Source organism: Phyllostomus discolor, chromosome 10, assembly GCF_004126475.2.
Source record: "Phyllostomus discolor isolate MPI-MPIP mPhyDis1 chromosome 10, mPhyDis1.pri.v3, whole genome shotgun sequence".
NCBI lineage: Eukaryota > Metazoa > Chordata > Mammalia > Chiroptera > Phyllostomidae > Phyllostomus > Phyllostomus discolor.
The window spans coordinates 25,630,190-25,650,711 of NC_040912.2; the positions used below are offsets into that span (position 1 = coordinate 25,630,190).

General features: G+C 38.5%; 1 protein-coding gene across 7 annotated transcripts in view; it reads left to right on the plus strand.

Annotated features, from left to right (window-relative positions):
* ICA1 (islet cell autoantigen 1) overlaps positions 1–20,522 on the plus strand; it is a 137,028-nt gene that overhangs the window by 14,244 nt on the left and 102,262 nt on the right. For 2 of the 7 annotated variants that reach the window (XM_036010579.1, XM_028525450.2), the window contains exons 2-4: positions 11,956–12,046; positions 14,968–15,130; positions 18,423–18,495. In XM_036010579.1, the coding sequence (XP_035866472.1) occupies positions 12,030–12,046; positions 14,968–15,130; positions 18,423–18,495 (253 nt within the window). In that variant the 5' untranslated portion in view covers positions 11,956–12,029. Of the gene's footprint in view, positions 1–11,955; positions 12,047–14,964; positions 15,131–18,422; positions 18,496–20,522 lie in introns of all 7 variants that reach the window. The other 5 variants (XM_028525446.2, XM_036010581.1, XM_036010580.1 and 2 more) reach the window with 4 other exon arrangements.

Here is a 20,522-nt window from a genome sequence, read left to right on the forward strand (position 1 = left end):
TCTGTTTTGTTTATTCTGCTTTGGCCTTTATTACATTATTCTTCCCATTTTGAGCTTTATTGTTCTTTTTCTATTTCCTTTAAGTGTAAAATTAGCTTGTTCATTTGAGATTTGTCTTGTTTCTTGAGATAGGCTTGTAATGCTATGAATTTCCCTCTTAGGACTACTTTTGCTGTGTCCCATGAATTTTGGGTTTTTGAGTTCTCGTTTTCATTTTTTAAGGTATTTTGATTTCTTCTTTGATCTCCTTGTTAGCCCATTCACTGTTTCTAACATGTTATTTAGCTTTCACGTCTTTGTATGTTTTTCAGTTTTTTTCTTGTGATTAATTTCTACTTTCATATCATTATGCTTGGAGAAAGTGCTACATGATTTCAGTCTTCTTAAATTTATTGAGACTTATTTTGTCTCCTAACATGTGGTCTCTCCTAGAAAACATTCCACATACACTTGAAAAGAATCCTACTGCTTTGGGCTGAAATGCTCTGAAGATATCATGTAAATCCATCTGATTTAGTGTGTCATTTAAGGCCACTGTTTCCCTCTTGACTTTCTGTCTGGAACATCTACCCATTGTTACTGTCAGTCTCTTCCATTATGTCCATCAAGATTTGCTTTATATATTTAGGTGCTCCTATGTTGAGTGCATACATGTTTACAAGGATTATATCCTCCTGTTGGATTGTTCCCTTTATCATTATGTAGTGTCCTTGTTTGTCTTTTACTATAGCCTTTGTTTTAAAGTTTATTTTGTTGGCCCTGGATAGTGTGGCTCAGTGGATTGAGTGCCAGCCTGTAAACCAAAGGGTTACAGATTCGATTCCCAGTCTAAGGTACATGCTTGAATTGTGGGCCAGGTCCCTGGTGGGGGGGCGGTGAGAGGGAACCCCACATTGTTGTTTCTCTCCCTCTCTTTCTCACTCTCTTCCCATCTCTCTAAAAATAAATAAATAAAATCTTTTAAAAAATAAAGTTTATTTTGTCAGATATAAATATTGCAACCCCAGATTTTTTTTTCCTTTCCATTCACACAAAATGGCATGTAGATACATATTTTTATGTGGAGAATATGTAGGTATAAATTTATAGAGAGAAATGTAGATATATTCTTATATAGAAAAAAGAGACAGGGAGAAGTGGAGGGAGGGAGGGAGAAAGATTATCCTCATCTTTTCCCATTTGATGGTCTTATAGTAGATGATTCATCTATTTCTTCTTCACATGAATCTGATTTGAAACAAATAGCACATTATACACATACAGTTGGACCATTTTAAAGCAACTTATTATGAAAATATAGAGTGCAAGCATTTTATAGGTCATTTGTAAAGGCTATATATATATATATACTCACATATATATATATAATCTTTGTATATATACATATATATGTATATATTTGAGATTGTATTTTTGTAACAACGTTTCTGACAATAATTATCAGAGTTTCTGGGAAGAAAGTACTGTTTAAAGGTATTTGCAGCTGTACAGAATATTAGTGACCTTAGTTATGGAATTTATTTCAAGCTCTTTGTTGATTTGCTTAATGCCATAGACCAGAGCCATTCAATGAAAACATAATGGCAGTCACAGATGTAATTTAAAGTGTTCTGGTATGCACATTTAAAACACTAAAAAGAAATAGGTAGAATTAGGTAATATATTTTATTTAACCCAATATATTAAACATATTTCAACATAAAATATAAAATACATATATAAATAAATATAAAATAGACTGTAAATATACATTTATATATAATATAGTAATATAGTTACCTAAGGTTTAAATATATCAGCAGAAAAAACATATAATTTCTCTAAATATAAAATAAAATATTGATCAATGAGCTATATTTGGTGAGCAGTACTAAGTCTTCAAAATCCAGTGTGTGTTATACATATAAACTATGTCTGAATTCAGCTGCTCAATAGCCACGTGTTGCTGTTGCCTGCTGTATTGCACAACATAATATGAGATTATTGGTTCCATAACAAAAATTTAAGTTGGTGTCCTTCTTTAGAATAATGTTTATATAGCCTTCCAAATTTTATAATTGGGTGCCAATTATAAAATGCAGTTTTGAAATACAATTTGATTTATTCCTATCATTTGATAATGTTCTCTGCTGGTAGTTGAAAGGTATAATATTTCTTTACAGAAATTGATTGAGAACTTTGTCTGAATAGGGTGTTCCTTCTTGCCACCTTTTGAGGTTAAGCTTTTAGAGAAAAAGCCACCATAAATACTAGAGATTAAAATCCATATGGTAAATTCTAATGGACATTTGAAAGTTACATAAACCAACCTAAATAAAAGTAAAGGTGAATATACTTTATACAGCAAGTGTTTTTAATTAATCTTTTCTTCAGCAAAAATAACCTATTCTTTTTTTATTTCCAGTCCTCTAATCCATTTTATATTATTTGTTCTTGTGGATGTCTTTGAGGTTTGTTGTTTTCACATGAATTTTTTGTTTTGTTTGTTTTGTATTTTTGTAGCAGAAAATTCACCCTTGAATTTTCTTTGCAAGCAGCACTTTAGTTAAGAGAAAGAAGGACAAACAAGACATAGACTGTGCCGGTTGGGAGCCATCCTAGTTCTGTGCAGTTTATTTTGCTTTTCAGTTTGTTTTGTGGGGACATATTTTTAACCAATATTAATGTTAAGGAGTAAGAACTTTTGGAGAACATCTTGGCTATTCCTTTTTAGTTTCTTAGAATATGAGATGCAGTGTTTGATATTCCCCTTTGAGAAATATCTCTTAGAATAGAGGAGGAGACCGAGGAGAGTACCAGGTGTGACTAGTGTTTCTGCCTCAGCGTTCCTCCTTATGAACTCGATCTCTAACCTGATCTTGGACACATTTTCTCCATTTTTGCAACCTCAATCTCCTCATCTTTAAAAAGATGTGTTCATCATGTCTAAACTTTCCCTTATATGTAAATGTCTCTAAAAGTAATTAAAATTAGCTTTGTAGTTGTTTGCGACTGAGGGTATTTTAGATGTCAGCTAGCCTCCTCTGCTATTTGACACAGCAGCAAAGGAAGGCCAGATGGGTGGAGTGACTTGGAGGAGGCAGAAGCTTACGGCATGGTCATGGGTTCACCGGCTTTTATTTTATATTGAGCAGCATATTGAGGGACAAGGTATGTCAATGGCATTAAAAATATTTACTTAGACCCTGGCTGGAGTAGCTGAATGGATGGAGCATGGGCTGAGAACCAAAGGGTCTCCAGTTCAATTCCTACTCAGGGCACATGCCTGGGTTGCGGGCCAGGTCCCCAGTAGGGGCTGTGTAAGAGGCAACCACACATTGATGCTTCTCTCCCTCTCTTTCTCCTCCCTTCCCCTCTCTTTAAAAGTAAACAAATAAAATCTTTAAAAAAACATTTACTTTAAGAATGTGATTGTAATAGGTTTAGGGCATCATTAAGCTTAATTAATATCTGTATAATACTTCAGCTATTTCAGAATGTGAATGAAATGATCACCTAAAATTCAAATCTTAAAAATTACTTACATGCATAGGGTTTAAATACAAACTCTATCTTTTACCTCCCTTGAATAAGGTTAGAATCCTGTTTTCTTCTTGTAAGACTTGCTGACTCACAGAATTGAAGCATGACTCACAGAATTAAAGCATGAGCATGTTTCACTTTTACTTGCGAATTTATGAAATGTCAAAAATCATTTGTATAAGACACAAAACTCAACTAGAAACAGAATCCATTTAAACTTACATGGAATACTGAAGTAATCAGAGCCTTAAAGTCTGAAAGGAAAAGCTACGTGATATCTGAGAGAAGGGGAAAAAGTACAAGTGAATTAAAGTTACATTACTTTGATGCTTAGCTTTTGACAGGATGGAAGATAATTCAACTTCCCACCCTCCATAGGCATCTCTCTCTCTCTCTCAGTTTTGTGAACATGATCTGAGGAATCAATATTTTAAAAATAATAAGTATAGGTAATTATGTCTGGGGGATTGTTTCATCTTTTTCTCTGTTTCTGCTGAAACTGTCTTAATATTTATACTTCAAAGATACGGGAAATTATAAAAACCATTGTGACAGGAGAGAAAGTGACTAAATAAACCTCTGGAAAAGAGGTGAAAACTACTTTGAGCAAAAGAAATGTACAAACATTACGTTAAAACTCGCTGCCTAGAACCACTGACGATTGTGTCTTCCCTCCATGCGTGAGGCAGCCGTCAGGGGCCGCGCTGCAGCTCTGGCCTTGGAGCTGGCCGGTTTTTTCTTCAGGCCCGTCAGGGGCCTGTCTCGATCACAGGTCCCCACTGTAAAAGGAAAAGGCTTCATTTGATTGTCTCAGTTTCCTCTGGGCTCTAAATTATATGACTTACACAGACCTAAAACTGCTCTAGAGAAATAAACCTAGTGACAATGCAAAATATTAAAAATTGGGGATGTTTCTAACTGAAGTGAATCTCTGTAATAACAGAAACATGGAACCAGCAGAAAATTATATAAATAAGTATTATGCAATTGGAAGCTAAATCTAAGAGACATGCCACAGACTTACGGATAGTCAAAGATGAACTCTCTAGGTATTCACTATATGTGAAATAAACAGCACTTAGTGTCTACCCTCTGGTGGCCATAGAATATATGGAAATGCTAAAAGTGACAAAAGGTAGCCTCGGTGATTGGCCCCTATGTCTCCCCACTCATACCATCTTTTGTTAAGTTAATGGGAATGCACATCTGCTTACGGTTGGTTGTACGTGCACACCATGCCATTCAACCATGGGAGAATTTGTTCATTGCTTTCCCTCTGCCTGGAATGATACCCCCATCACTGTTCCCCCACCACACACACAAATGCACACACATGCACTCTTAACCATCACAGGGCCAGACTCTACTGATTCTTAGACACTCAGCCCCAAGGCCATGGAGCAAGCAAGCTCTGTGACCTCTCCTCTCTGTTCCCCTCACCCTGGGTGTCTTCCTCTGTCACGGTGCTCCTTGCACATCACAGGTGACAGGTCACAGGTAACACTCGGGATTCCCTGACTTCAGATTCTCCTTTTCATTTATACACAAACAGCCCCAAAAGTCCGTGGCATGGAGTGATGTATAATTTTACTGAGGATTAATTTTAAACAGTTATTCTGTATTTCATCAAATATAAGACACTATTGCTCATGAGATCTTTTCCCATTTTATATTCCATGAAAAAAATTACTGCAAAACAGTTGACATGGTATCAACTGAAGTTCATATCCCCAGTTCAGCAGTGTCGGAACCTGAACAGATTTGCACCTTGTTCAGTGCCCTGTGGTGCCCTGAAGCTGGTGTTTAGGGATGAGCATTTTTCCTATGAGGTGATTGAAATATGCCACTTCACACCTATAATACTGCAAGCCTCTCTTCCCTTAAAAAGGTTTCTTTTTTTTTAAATTTTATGTATTTATTTTTAGGGAGCAAGAAAGGGAGGGAGAAAGAGAGGAAGAGAAACATCCATGTGAGGGAGAAATATTCATCAGTTGCCTCTGGTGGGCACCCCGACCAGGGACCAAATGCACAACCCAGGCATGCGCCCTCACCAAGAATCGAACTGGCAACCATTTGCTCTGCAGGACAGTGCCCAGCCAACTGAGCCACATTGGCCAGAGCAAACATGTCTTTCTTATGGGAAAAAAACCCAGCCTACTTGCCAAAGAAAGCTAGATGTGGTATGGACAACAGAACTGAAGAGCTCTAAGACAGTGGCAAGTTTTAGTTAGAAAATAGACATTCTGAATAACTTAGAGAGGAAAATGACAAATTTGGCAGTGCCTCAGATCAGCAGTTCAAGAGAATGCACCTTATGTTCAGTGCAGAGACACGAAAAAGGGATCCTGGACTCTGTCTCAGCTAGTACTCCAACTAACAGAAAAACTGCTTACTTGTGGGAGAGAAAATCTACTGTTAAGGTTGGAGATATAATTAATTTAAACATAAAACTACCCAGGTAACAGGATACAGGAAGTGTGGTTCAGTAGGAAGGTTACTGAAATATTGCTATGGGTTGAGAGTAGTGATAGGGTGAAATACAGCTACTGACCTTACCTTACTCTGAAGAAGGGTTGGCTCAAGAATTTTAGATTCTTTGCATAATCCAAATGCCATCAGAAGTGCCATAAGCTAACTCCATAAGCTCATAGAAAAGGATATAACTTGAACATAAGTTGAATGCTGCTGAAGGCAGCCTATATGGACTGAAAATACTTTTCCATGTTCAATCTCCAAGGAGGAAAAGTCGACATCAGGGTTTAAGGAAGCCAAGGATAGACTGACTTCTCTTCTTTCACTGTAGCGATACATCAAACTTTTTTTTAAAAGAAGATTTGCTTTAGCATTCTTTGAACCTAGCAGAATTGGGAAAGATTATTTGGGAGTATTTATGAAAAACTTTGCTTATGTATTGGCCATCAGGTGTGTTCAAAATGGTTTTTTCAATGGCTATCAGAAATTGAAATAAGCCGAATGGCTGTAGCCTGTCCACACAGGTGAATAACATGATCATCCACAACTGAACAAAGAAGTGTTGGTGAGCACGTGGAGAAAAGAGAAGGCTTGTGCACTGTTGGGAGGATTGTACATTGGTGCAGTCACTATGGAAAAAAGTATGGAGGTTCCTAAAAACTTTCAAAATAGAACTACCATATGACCCAGCAATCCCACTTATGGGTGTTTATTAAAAAAAAAAACAGTAATTTGAAAAGATACATACATTCTGTGTTCATTGGAACATTCTTTACAATAGCCAAAATATGAAGCGTGCTAGGCATCCATCTGTAGATAGTGAGATAAAGAAGATGTGGTACACATATACAACAGAAAACTACTCAGCCATACAGTAGAATGGAAGCTTACCATTTGGACAGCGTGGATTGTCCCAGAGGGTATATGCTAAGTGAAATAAGTCAGAGAAAGACAAACACCATATGGTTTCACTTATATGTGGAATCTAAAACACAAAATAAACAAAACAGAAACAAACTCATAGATACAGAGAACAGACAGATAGTTGCAAGATGGGAGGGGTTGGCCAGCTGGGTAAAAAGGAGAGGGGATTAGGATGTGCAAAAGGGTCCTGGCTGGTGTGGCTCAGTGGATTGAGTGCCAGCCTGAGAACCAAAGGGCCCATTGGCTCAAGTTGTATATAATCCAGCACTTTATTCAAGACAAGGTTCATTTCCAGAAAGAATTTTTTCTAGGTGCCATTTAGCTGTGGCACTCAGACTGTAATATGCTTAAAAGGCCCTTGCAATGGCTATTAGAAATGCAGACTCCTGGACGCATTCCCAGAGATTCCAGTTCAGTAGGGAAGGGGTGAGGCCCATGAATCTTCATGTTGACATCTCAGAAGATTCCAGTGCAAGTAGCCTGGAAACAGTGCCTGGAGGAACACTACCATGTGGCATCATAATCCGGAAGTAGCTTGGAAGTCCAGGTAGAAGGGATGGTTTGCTCAGTGATTTTATTATCTATTTTATCACAGATAAATTGTTAAATACTTTAATGATCAAAGATTTATTTTAAAAAGTTGTAGCAAATAAAATAGTCAACAGTTAAAAGGCAACTTACTGGATGGGAGAAAATATTTGCAAACCATATATCAAATGAAGGGTTAATATCCAGAATATTCAGAACTCCTACAATGCAATAACAAGGAAATTACCCAATTAGAAAACAGGCAAAGGAATTTACCAGACATTTTTCCAAAGAAGATATGCAAATGGAAAATAAGCCTATGGAAAGATGCTCACCTTCATTAATGCTCAGGGTAATGCAAATCAAAACCACAATGACATATCACCTCATGCCCATTAGGATGAGTACTATAAAAAATTTTCAGAAAATAAGTGTTGGTGAAGATGTGAAGAAATTGGAACCCCTGAAACACTGTTGGTGGGAATGTGAAACGGTGCAATCACTGAAAAAAGTATGAAGATTTCTCACAAAATAAAAAATAGAGCTACCATATGATCTAGCGATTCCACTTCTGGGTATAATATCCTAAGAAAATAAAAACAGAATCTTGAAGAGATATTTTTACACTTATGTTTATTGCAGCATTATTCACAATAGCCAAAGTGTGTAAGCAATCTAAATGTCCATCAATGGAAGAATTGATTGAAAAAAATGTGCTACATACATGTACAATGGAATATTATTCGGCCTTTAAAAAGACAGAAAACCTGCCCTATGTTACAGTGTGTATGAACCTTGAGGTCATTGTTCTAAGTGAAATAAACTAATTACAAGACAAATGCTGCATAATCCCACTTACATGAAGAATCTAAGATAGCCAAACTCAGAGAGAGAGAGTAAAATGATGGTTGCTAGGGGATGGGGGAAGAGGAAACGGGAAATTGTTCAGTGGGTTTAAAGTTTCAGTCATGCAAGATGAAGATGTTCTGGAGGACTGTTGTACAACAACATTAAAGTTAACAATACTGGACTATACACTTAAAAATTGTGACGAGAATAAATATGTTATTTTTTACCACAGTAAAAATATTAATCAGAAAGTAATAATCCTGGACTTCTGGCCAAAATGGAGGCATTGGTAGATTCATTTCACCTCCTCGCACAACCAAAAGAAGGACAACAAATTTAAAAATGAAAAATAACCAGAACTTCCAGGAAATCAAGCTGTCTGACAACCAAGAAGTTAAAGAAACATTCATCCAGACCAGTGGGCGAGGGGGCAGGGTGTGGAGATGGGCAGCTGGGTTGGAGGGGATGTGCAGCAAGGCAGCAGCTAGAGGACCAACTGGTGAGGTGACAGCTGGTGGACTAGGCAAGGTGGTGGCTGGGGGACGAGGCAGTTCCACCTTTGCATGCAGCTAAACTGGGAGGATCAACTGGGGAGTGAAACAGACTGTGCAACCCAGGGTTGTGGTCACAAGAGAAACTCCCAGCCTCATAGAAGAGTCCATTGGAGAGACCCACAGGGTCCTAGAATGTACACAAACCCACCTACCCAGGAATCAGCACCAGAAGGGCCCAATTTGCTTGTGGGAAGTAGGGGAAGTGACTGAAAGCCAGCAGAAAGCCAAGCAAGTGGCATTGTTCCCTCCCAGGCCCCTCCCCCACACACAGCACCACAATGCAGCAACATGGGTTGCCCTACCCTGGTGAATACCTAAGGGTCCGCAATATAACAGCTATGCCAAGACAAAAAAACATATGGCCCAAATGAAAGAAACAGATCAAAGCTCCAAAAAATAGAACTAAGAAATGAAGAGATAGCCAACCTATCAAATGCACAGTTCAAAATACTGGTAATCAGGATGCTCACAGAATTGGTTGAGTTTGGTCACAAAATAGAGGAAAGAGTGAAAGCTATGAAAAATGAAATAAAGGAAGATGTACAGGACACCAACAGTGACGAGAAAGAAACCAGGACTCAAATAAACATTCAGCCAGAACAGAAACAAGAATTCAAAAAAATAAGGAGAGGCTTAGGAACCTCCAGGACATCTTTATAGGTTCCAACATCTGAATCATAGGGGTGCCAGAAGGAGAAGAGGAAGAGCAAGAAATTGAAAACTTATTTGAACAAATAATGAAGAAGAACTTCCCCAATCTGGCAAAAGGAAATAGACTTCCAGGAAGCTCAGAGAGTCCCAAAGAAGTTAGACCCAAGGAGGAACACACCAAGGCACATCATCATTACATTACCCAAGATTAAAGATGAGAGAATCTGCCCTGGCTGGCATAGCTCAGTGGATTGAGCACGGGCTGCAAACCAAAGCGTTGCGGGTTCAATTCCCAGTCAGGACACATGCTTGGGTTGCAGGCCACGGCCCCCAGCAACTGCACACTGATGTTTCTCTCTCTCTCTTTTTCTCCCTCCCTTCCCTCTCTAAAAATAAATAAATAAATAGGGAAAAATTATTTAAAAAAAGAAAGAAAATCTAGATTCCTTTAAAAAAAAAGATGAGAGAATCTTAAAAGCAGTAAGAGAAGAGACAATTACCTACAAAGGAGTGAACATAAGACTATCAGCTGATTTCTCAAAAGAAACCTTGCAGGCAAGAAAGGTCTGGAAAGAAGTATTCAAAGTCATGAAAGGCAAAGACCTACACCCAAGATTACTGTATCCAGCAAAGCTATCATTTAGAACGGAAGGGCAGATAAAGTGCTTCTCAGATAAGGTCAAGTTAAAGGAGTTCATTGTCATCAAGCCCTTATTATACAAAATGTTAAAGGGACTTATCTAAGAGAAAGATCAAAACTATGAACAGTAAAATGATAACAAATTCACAACTATCAACAACTGAATCTAAAAAAAAAAAAAAAACCAAAAACAAACTAAGCAAACAACTAGAACAGGAACAGAATCACAGAAATAGAGATCACCTGAAGAGTTATCAGTGGGGAAGCAGGAGGGAGAGATGGGGGAAAAGGTACAGGGAATAAGCAGCATAAATGGCAGGTAAAATATAGGCAGGGGGATGTTAAGAATAGGGTGGGAAATGAAGAAGCCAAAGAACTTATATGTACAACCTATGGACATGAACTAAGAGGGCAGAGGGGAATAAAGGGGAATAAAAATGGGACAACTGTAATAGCATAATCACTAAAATATTAAAAAAAGAAAGGACTAACTATCCTAATAGTTCCTGATGGCATCAAACTCAAGACAAGAGTATAATAATTTCATTTCCTTGAACAATATCTTTTTATGAAATTTTTTGTTGGAAATTTTGAGCTAAGTAAAGCAAATGTGTACTTACTGTGAAGCTGTGTGGGTGATTGGTGGCCTCCCACGATTTACTGAGCAGAGGACACGGCTTACTCATCATGAATGTCATTTCCAAAGCAAATGGTCCAAAAACCTGGATGCTCTCCAGGAGAAGGAGAGATGATGATTACGGGATGCTGTCATTCCAGCGGCATCTGGATACTCTAAGAAAGAAGCCTGGAATTTCAACACCTTAATTTAGTTCCCTTAACACATTTTTGAAAGCCTGGGAAACTTTAATCATTTTGGGGGTACTAGTTGCCAGGACCCTTCCTAAGGCAAAAGGAGACGATTGCACTGATTTTGTTGGAATTGCCAGAAGCACTCATACATGGAGCATTCACTCTGGCAGCCAGCACTCTGTGTCTGGCCAGAGGCCATCTCTTTAAGTAGTGAGCTCACTACTCTTTCCAGTAAAGAGTGGCAGGGAAGTGTGGCTGGGTTCGGTGGTTTTACCCCTCCCTATTGGTTGGCTAGTAGCTTCCGTGAATGGGGCAAATGAAGTGAGAGGCAGAAACATCAAGTGACTCCCATATGTATGAATGAGATGAAAATAAAATGTTAGGCTGATTAAAACTGAAATAAACACATTTTGTTCTTTTTACCCATTCTTGGTATCTCATTGTAGCCAATCAACTCTTTTTCTGTTTTTGTAATGCACTGGTTCATTTTTTAGAATTACTGATTATGAAATATTTCAGATCTCTAAAGCGTACTGATGCAATATACTCACTGCCTAATTTAACAGAACACTATAGGTACAGTTGAAGTCCCTGCATACACGTCTCAAATAATACCCCCACCCCTGCAGTGGTAACTGTTGTCTGGAATTCAGTGTTCATCATTCCTAAGCAATTCTTTACACCTTCACCACATAATATTTCTATACTTTAATATATATATATATCATTGCTCTGTATGTTATGGTCTCATTTTATACAGCCTTCTACAACCTTCCTTTTTCTTTCAACCTGCTTGTTCATTTCTTACACTTCATTTGGGATATTTCTTCCAGTGTTACTTAGCTAAACTATTCTTGACACCAGTGTGCAGTGTTATTGGGCAGTGTTAATGTTGGGCCCCTAGAATACAATTAGAAATGCCTTAGATTGGGATTTCTATGTGTCAAATTAACCCATCATTGTAACATAGTGTGTGACTATTAAATGTATGTGTTTTTATTTCAGGTTATAACTTACCCTCTCATGCTTTTTCCCTGCCCCTTCTCCCCAAGTCATCAATAGAAAAAGAAGAAGAAAACATGTCAGGACACAAATGGTAAGAAAGTTGTAATCTTTTCTGAACTGGGAGAGGCTAATCAAAGTGGAAAACATGTGGTATAAGTTCAATAAGTGTCTGTGGAATAGAAAAATCAGGAGTCACATTAGCAATGAATAACCTGTTAGTCCCTATCCAATGTTGTGTATAGTCACATTCAATATCCCTATTAAATGTAATATAGAAACAAAGTACCCCAAAACATAAGTTCTTATCTGATGAGTATTCACTAAGAAATTAATTTTTATCTGACTTTTCTCTTCAAAAGCAAATGTTGGCTTTTCTTACCAGCATTTCTTTAAATATAGTGAGTTGATACAGTTTTTATCACTATCTTATTTACAATGTATAATATTAGAATTATATTAAGATAATTTTATGTAGGGAAGTGATAAAATAGTGAATGAACACAAACTCAGACTCATTGATTTATAGTCATGACTTGTTGAGCCTTAGCAGTCATGGCTCAGTGGATTGAGTGGCTGCCTGTGAACCAAAGGGTTACTGGTTCGATTCCCAATCTAGGGCACATGCCTGGATTGCAGGCCAGGTCCCCAGTAGGGGGTGCACAAGAGACAACCACACATTGATGTTTCTCTTCCTCTCTTTCTCCCTCCCTTCCCCTCTCTAAAATAAATAAATAAACTCTTTAAAGAAAAGAGCCAATCACTGTTGAAATTAATGATGATGAATAAAGCACATGTGGTAATCATATGGCAATGTTAGCACCAACATTTATGTGCCTATAACACATCTAAACAGCATGGTTAACATCTTATAAATTCCAGATCTGTTTCAAGCAGTGGTTCTGAACCCTTTTGAACTTTTATCCCATCAGGCAAGCAGATCTTTGTCACATTTTACCGCCTTTAATTTGTATCATGAAAAATGTGGTTCATGTTTTTATTATCAAATGCACAATTAATTATGACAAAGAGTATACTTTTTAATCCCTCCTCTCTCAGTAGAGAGTTTTAAAAGGTAATTAATAAATAGCTAAGGGATTTAGTTTCCCTGAGCATCACCATTTGACAGCTTTCTAACTAAGGGTTGTCATACTGTTTTTTTTTTAATTATTCCATCTTGCCTCATTAAGACAAGGGGATGGTTCCATCCTGTGACCCTCCTAATGGCTGTCATATCAGCAGCGGCTCTGGGAAGTAGGTAGTCACTTGCGTGTGATGGATCGGAGAGCCCCAAGAAGTGGGCTGTTCTCCGAAGCCTTTTTCCCACTTACTCCGCCACTTCGTTACGTGCTACTGAAATACAAGGGCTGCAGAACCATTGTACTGAGCCCTGTACTGGGGATTCAGGGGCCTGGATTTTAATCCTGTGTGACTTTAGACAAGATTCTTAACCTTTTCAAACCTAAGACTCTTCATTTGTTGAATGACCGGGGATGGGATTGAGGCATTCATTTTCACTAGATCTCTAAAGGTCCCTTTTGTTTTTTTCGAAAAGGAATTTTTTTTCTGTTAGTCCATGACCTTTGGGAAAAAATAAAAAGATAACAATACAAAGAAGTTCACTTAATTCCCCTGAAATTCCCCTGAAATAACCCCAGTTTGGGGGTTGGGGTATATCCTTCCAGTCTATTAATGTACAATCTCTAGAGAGAGATTATCTTTTATATAAAAGTTATGGATATTTTCATCTTATTTTTTATTATATAAGTTCTTACTAGAACTTCTAAATAATGCAGAAACCATGAAAGTCCTTCCAATTCCAGTTCTCTCTTCCAAAGATAACTGTTGCTTAGAAAGTCATCTGAAATCCCTCATGACTTTTTAGGAATAAAAACGTGAATCAAAAACTGTCAATGTTATCTGAAAGGAGGTTCACAATCATCAGGTTTTGAGACGCAGGTATTCTGATATGGTACTGTAAAGCAACTCATGGTTTAGGACACAGGCTTGGCGCACTTTGAGTGGCAGTAGCTCGGGTGGAATATGATGCATGTCCATACAGCACAGGCGTGCAGGCCTCTGGAGCAGGAATCTAGGTGGGAGGAAGGCTGTAGGTAATAAGGGGCGGGATGGAGTGCCCACGGAAGACTTCCTGTCAGTACTTGAGGTACTCTGGTCACTTTACAGAATTCCATTGCATTCTCAATTTTTTTCTGATTTCTTCTTACATACTTTTTGATTTGATCTTCATTATGTTCTTCCTGAAGAATGTAAAGTATTCGAAGCATTTCTATTTCAGAAATTAAAGTTTTAATGTCAGAAATCTACAACAGGTTTTTAAAATGTTTTTAAATTTTATTTGGCTTGGTAAGAAGTCTACCCTCTTAACAATTTTTTAAGTGTACAACGCAGTGTTGTTAACTCCAGGCACTGTATCTCAGGAATCTGTTTATCAGGCATAATTGAAACTGTATGACCGTTGATGAGCAATTTCCCATCTCCCCTTCACCCCACCAGCCCCTGGTTGCCACCATTCTATACTCTGATTCTATGAGCTTGACTATTTTTAGGTACCTCTGTGACAGATTTGAGGCGTGCTGTTTTTCAGCCCTTTATCTCGGCTTGTCTGCCATCGCTTCAGGGGTGTAGAGACCGCTGGTGTCCGGCTTTGGCTCTGGCTCTGGCTCACTGGTGACTTGAGCCAGTCACCCTGCCTGGTGGGGCCTCACCTTCCCCACTCCTAAAGGGGTGTGTCCTGCCTGTTGATATCTAAACTCTCTTCAAGGTCGAGTTTCTTGATTCCCTGCAAAAGTTGTTTTATTTCTTCGTTAACTTTTAAGGTTTTAGAGTCAGGGTTGATTAGCTCGTTTGGTGTAATAACCACAAAAGAAAGTATTTATATATTATTAATGTTTTAAGCATATAATATAATATTTAGGTAAGTTTGTTCACACTGGAATATCGCAGTCGTTATGAAAGTCATGAATAAAATAGCTCTTTAAATGTTTTCAGCAGCTATCCCTGGGACTTACAGGATCGGTATGCTCAGGATAAGTCGGTTGTGAACAAGATGCAGCAGAAGTACTGGGAAACGAAGCAGGCCTTCATCAAAGCCACCGGGAAGAAGGAGGACGAGCACGTTGTGGCCTCTGACGCGGACCTGGACGCTAAGCTGGAGGTGAGCCCCCGATTTCCCTCTGTCCCTGCACAGCTGTCTTGCCGGAGTCATGGGCCTGGAGCAGACTCAGCTGGGCAGGCATAGGAGCTTCACATTCGAAAATCGATTGTGAACAACCAGTTCGTGAGGAAAATCTAGGATCAGATCATTTCAATCCCAGCCTACATATATATTTTAAAACCTACAAATTCTCATGTAACTATCCATATGCATCCATTACTTTTTTTATTTTTTGCACTTAGTTGAAATGTATGGCATGTAGTCAGTTCTCAGTAAATGTTGAAAAACATGAATGCAATTAAAGAACCACCACTAGTGATATCAACACTGGGGTCTGGTAAATGTTTACATTTAGAAAAAGAAAAAAGGATGACAGCAAGAGATCCTGGAAAGTGGAGTCTGGTGAGCTTGGTGCTCCACCCTGGAAAATTCTAGAATGAAGTATAAGCAGATACTTAGTTAGACTAGTTAATAATCCAGTAAGCTGAATTTGTATCTGGTTGACCCTGGAATACCAATATAACTGGTAGAAGGTCCACTAACCCTGTGTCTTCCTGGATATTCTGCCAATAGTTTAGATTAAAGTTTAAAAAGCTTACCTCTGGGAATAACAGGGCACTGAGAGGAAAAAGATGCTATAGGACCTGAAAAGAATTCAATGTGATCTCCTGGTTTAATATATGAGCTAAACTTAATGAGCTGAACATTGAATGAGATTGAAACAAAAAGCCCAAGATTTCTGAAAGCTTTCTGAGAAGGGTGGCTGGCTGGTGGAAACCGTGGTTGGATTGTCACAGAGAGGGAGGTTTAGGGGGAGAGAGGTCAGTTGTCAGTTGTATAGGAAGCTCTATCACGTGGAGGAGGGGTAATTCCTTCTGGCCGTCTGAGGGCAGAAACAGACCCGGGGCCACCATTCATGGTGCTCATCTCTCATGAAACTACCTCGTGTTGGTGGTTTGCCTCTCCTTCCTCCTCCAGGAGGTCAAATTCCATGTCAGCCTATTCACCATTATGTCTTCAGCCAGTCACACAGTATACATTCCTGAACTATTAACCAAACAAGTGTACATGTTAATGCAATTAACCTTAGTTCCCAGCTGTCCCCCTGTCTCTAGAATTGTTCAAACAGAAGCTGGGTGTTTGGCAGGGACGTTCTAATGGAGATTGCTCCAATAAAGAAAAGTACCACTCAAAGGTATCTATTTTGATTTTCATATTCTAAATACAGTTGAAATGATTGTAAGTTGCTTTTGCTTTCCATGACTTACAGCTTTATGTTTCTCTTAACACCCTAGTAAACACAAGCCTCATTCAAAAAGGAATTTCATGTGTTAATTATTAGTACACTAAACACAATACAGCAATTTTACATTTATATTTAGACTCTTGCAGCAGCGTTTTTACTGAATCAACTATAGTGTAATCAAAACAACTGCTGTCCTAAGCACAGAACATCCAAAGAACTTAGCTGTTACCAATAATTTTACACATGATAGAGGTTTCTGTTGCAGAAATGTTAATACTGATGTTGGTATTTATAGAGACTGGAATCCATCAACCAAACATATGAAAACAGTGTGCAGGCTATTTTGATGTGGTTTTACACTGTTATCCACACAAGGCAAGCCTATAAAATAAGAATTTGTATTCTGTGGGCACAGAAAGCTATATACCAAGCTAAAATAATGGTCAGATTTCATTACATACTTTTGGGAAGTCAATGTAGAAGTGTTGCACTGAGTTTAAATATTTGCCCAAATTTCTTGCTAATAAAATAATTTTCTCAAAAATAACTCTTACGTACAAGCACAAACAAAATTAACCCAACCAGCAAGACTTAGTTAAATTAAGTCTTTTAGGTGCCACAGTAGAGGAGGCTGGCCAGGTCGTGGAAAGTTTTCTTATCTTATTTTGGGTGTGGTTACCAGAGTGTGTACAGGTGTCAAACTCACAGAACTAACACTGCAGAGGTGTGCCTTCTATTGCATTTAATCTATACCTCAGTTTTTCAAAAGTGAGCAGTAACAACAGATCAGATTCTAAATGCGTTTTTTGAATTTCCTTGTGTTTGGTGGTTTATGACCCAGAATACTGATATCAAGCATTTGTGAGGGAACAGATTCAGACTGCTGATTTCCTATTTTGTTTTATGGTAAATGAATGCTTTTGTTTTCCTTTTCCAAACAGGTAGGGGATGTATTATAATGAAATGACATTTACTAAAGTTTATATGATTTGTGTCCAAGTTTGTCATAGTAAGCACTCCTGGGAATAGTTTTAATCTTTTCAGTATAGACATAAGCCTCCCTTTTCATTAATGTGCTCATATACATTATGAAGCAGATCATCTGTTTTGACTTAAATAGTGAAGTGCTTTCTAACACCAGGACATGACTGCTGCGTCACCAGGACCAGTAAGCTCGGAGAGAGAAAAAGAAAGCCTTTTGCCTTGGCACGTTGGGTGACTCTTCAGAGGCAGAACATTGTCTTCGGGTTTTCTAGTCAAAGCTAGCACTGGCCTCTGTGCTGGTGGAGATAGTGTGAAGTATCTGTTCTGTCTTTTCTTGAGCTGTCTCAGTTTCTGATGCAAAGACCAGGTCCACCATGAGTTAAAAGTACAGCCTGCCTGCTTTTCCCTTAATTCCCTCTGTTATGGCTATAGCATGACATTCAGTTTCTTCTCTGTGTACTTTATGAAATCATTGGAAAAATAAGGAGTAATGGGGCTGCTAGGTGAACTCCATTTTACCAGACGTCTTCCAAACAGACGAACATTCAGCTGATTGATTTTTGTTTGCTTTTTATGGAGTTGTTTTAGCATGCCCTAAAAGACATTAGGATCATAAACTAAGCTAATTTTATGTTTTAAATATGATACTTAATTGACAGATTCTCCATTAAAAAAAGAAGACAGCAAATGGTAAAAGAAATAAATTAGATTATGAATGAATATTGGGTCTCTGGTTTACCAAATCCTTTAATTGGGCCCTTCACTTAGGATTTCTGTTTTTCAGCTATTATTTCAATTGTCTGGAGGAAATCGTTGCTCTGCAGATCTTAATTTAGATTGCAGAGATAATGAATTCCAATAAATGCAGAGCAATATGAGAGCATATTAGAAGGCTTTGCTCGCAGTTCCTGTGTAGTACACCACGTAACACCAAGCATGCTTAGCACGTGATCTCGTTTTTAGTGGGCAAATCAAACACTATGGTTATGTTCAGTGTACTTATTTTTTTTTATTTCACTTCTGCCTATTTCATTTAGCAGTTTGTTTGTATTTTTATTACAGCTGTTTCACTCCATTCAGAGAACCTGTTTGGACTTGTCTAAAGCAATTGTACTCTATCAAAAGAGAATATGTTGTAAGTATACCATAAGTATGAATATTGATCAGTTAGTAAGATATTGGATATTTTCCTCACGGTGTCATTGCATATGTCTAGGAAGTAAGACAAAGAAACTACTAGCTAGGTGTGTCTGTCTTTGCTCTGTAAGTGGGTCGGGGGAGGATCTTGAATAATTTTTATCAGAAATCCTTTGTGTAGGCTGTTTATCTTTCAACGCAAGTACTGTAATGGACGAATTTTGTATTGGGTCTCCCATGATTAAGCACATACCATTTATTTTTCTAACTATAAAAAAGTTTTCTCAGTTTTTATATTTTGGGATTAAAAAAAAATTTTAATTGCCCTGGCTCTCTTCTATCTAATGTTGTTCTTTCTAAAATGGCCAAATGGAGAGAGAAGGAACATAAGGGTAATTCACTGACAGTGTTTTAGGGTTAGCATTTCCTCAGCATTTTCTGCTGTACATTGGTTATTAGAAAAGAAGACTTTTCTGTGGTGATCCTGTCTTAAAATCATTACCAACAAAGTTATCCCTGAGATGCTAAATATCAAGTAGTACGTTAGTCTGGGTTGTTTTTTTGTTTTATTTTGTTTCGTTTTGTTTTGTTTTGTTTGTAGATGACTTAATAGCACAGATTCTGTATTTCCGAGACTAAATGTGAAGATTTTCTGTTTCTGATCGCTGCCAAACCCCTTTCCACTCATCACAAATTAGCAGTCAGTCACTTTCCTTCATTAGTAGTCTTTCATTAAGACTACTTGGGGTAAGCACAAACTCCTAGGACTAACAGGCAGAATTCGTAGATTGTCTGAATTGCCATTCACTAAGTGTTGGAGCTAAGATTTTTCCAGGGCTGTAACTCTGTAGCCTTGAGTAGGGAGGAAGTCAAGATACAGGAAGCACACGCGTGCCCAAACTTCTCTGTCCACATCCCATCAGTCTCAGTTACAGGTCCTTTTTGTCACCTAAACGGCCTTCAGGTTCTCCTTCCTGTCTGCATCTTCATGGCCCCATCCTAGCTCAGGCCACCTCCATCACTCTTTCCGTGTGCTGCATCGGCTTCCTCACTGGCATCCCTGCCTGCAGCCCTGCCCCCCCCCCCCAGCCTGTGGTCTCCACTGCAGTCAGAGAGCAATCAGGTCACTCTGCCGGAGCTTCCAGGGGTCCGAGCCGGACAGTGTGAGCAACAAAATCAATAATGACTGTATTGGATTATTATAATCCATAAAGTTAAATGAATATCTGTAAAAGCTAAGTGTAAATAAACAAATGAGGAGGAGAAACAGCTCTTCCTGATAAAATAACTCCAATTAATAAATACAGAAAGAAGGAAGGAGCCACAAAATCATCATGAGGCAAACTCCACAGTAAGAGTTGTGACAGGATGCACTGAAAGACAGTATAATTCGTGAGTGAAAATCTGAGGAGAAACTGGATGTTCACATAGTTTTGGGTATTCCCCCCAATATTTTAATAATTACAGAAGGGAAAAAACATAAATTTACAGTAGAGAAACCCAGTAGACAGCACCTGAAGAAGTGATCGAGCAGAACCTCACGGTGAAGATGGGTGCTGATGTCTTGCAGCCCCGACCCCACGCCCTCCACCTGCGTGGCTCGTTACCTACACACCTGTAACCCAGTCTGGTCTGAGAAATTGGACAAACACTTATTGAGGGAGATTCTGCACAACACCTGGCAGGTACTTTTAAAGGGTGTCCAGGTCATGAAACACAGGACAGAGAATTGTCACAGATTGGAGGTGCCTAAGGAGACTTGACATCTTAGTGCCACATGGGGTCCAGGACTGGATCCTGGATCAGAAGATCAACATCAATGGGGACACTAGGAAGATGCAGATCAGGCTGCGGTTCACCCAGGAGCCTGGCCTGAAGTTCGTTTCCTGGCCATGATCCTTGCACCACGCACCGTCAGGTGCTAACATTAGGGGAAGCTGAGGAAGCAGGTGCAGGAACTCTGCATTCCACTTAGAGTTTTTCTATAAGCCCCAAATTATTTCAAAAATTAAAAGTTTTTTTTAA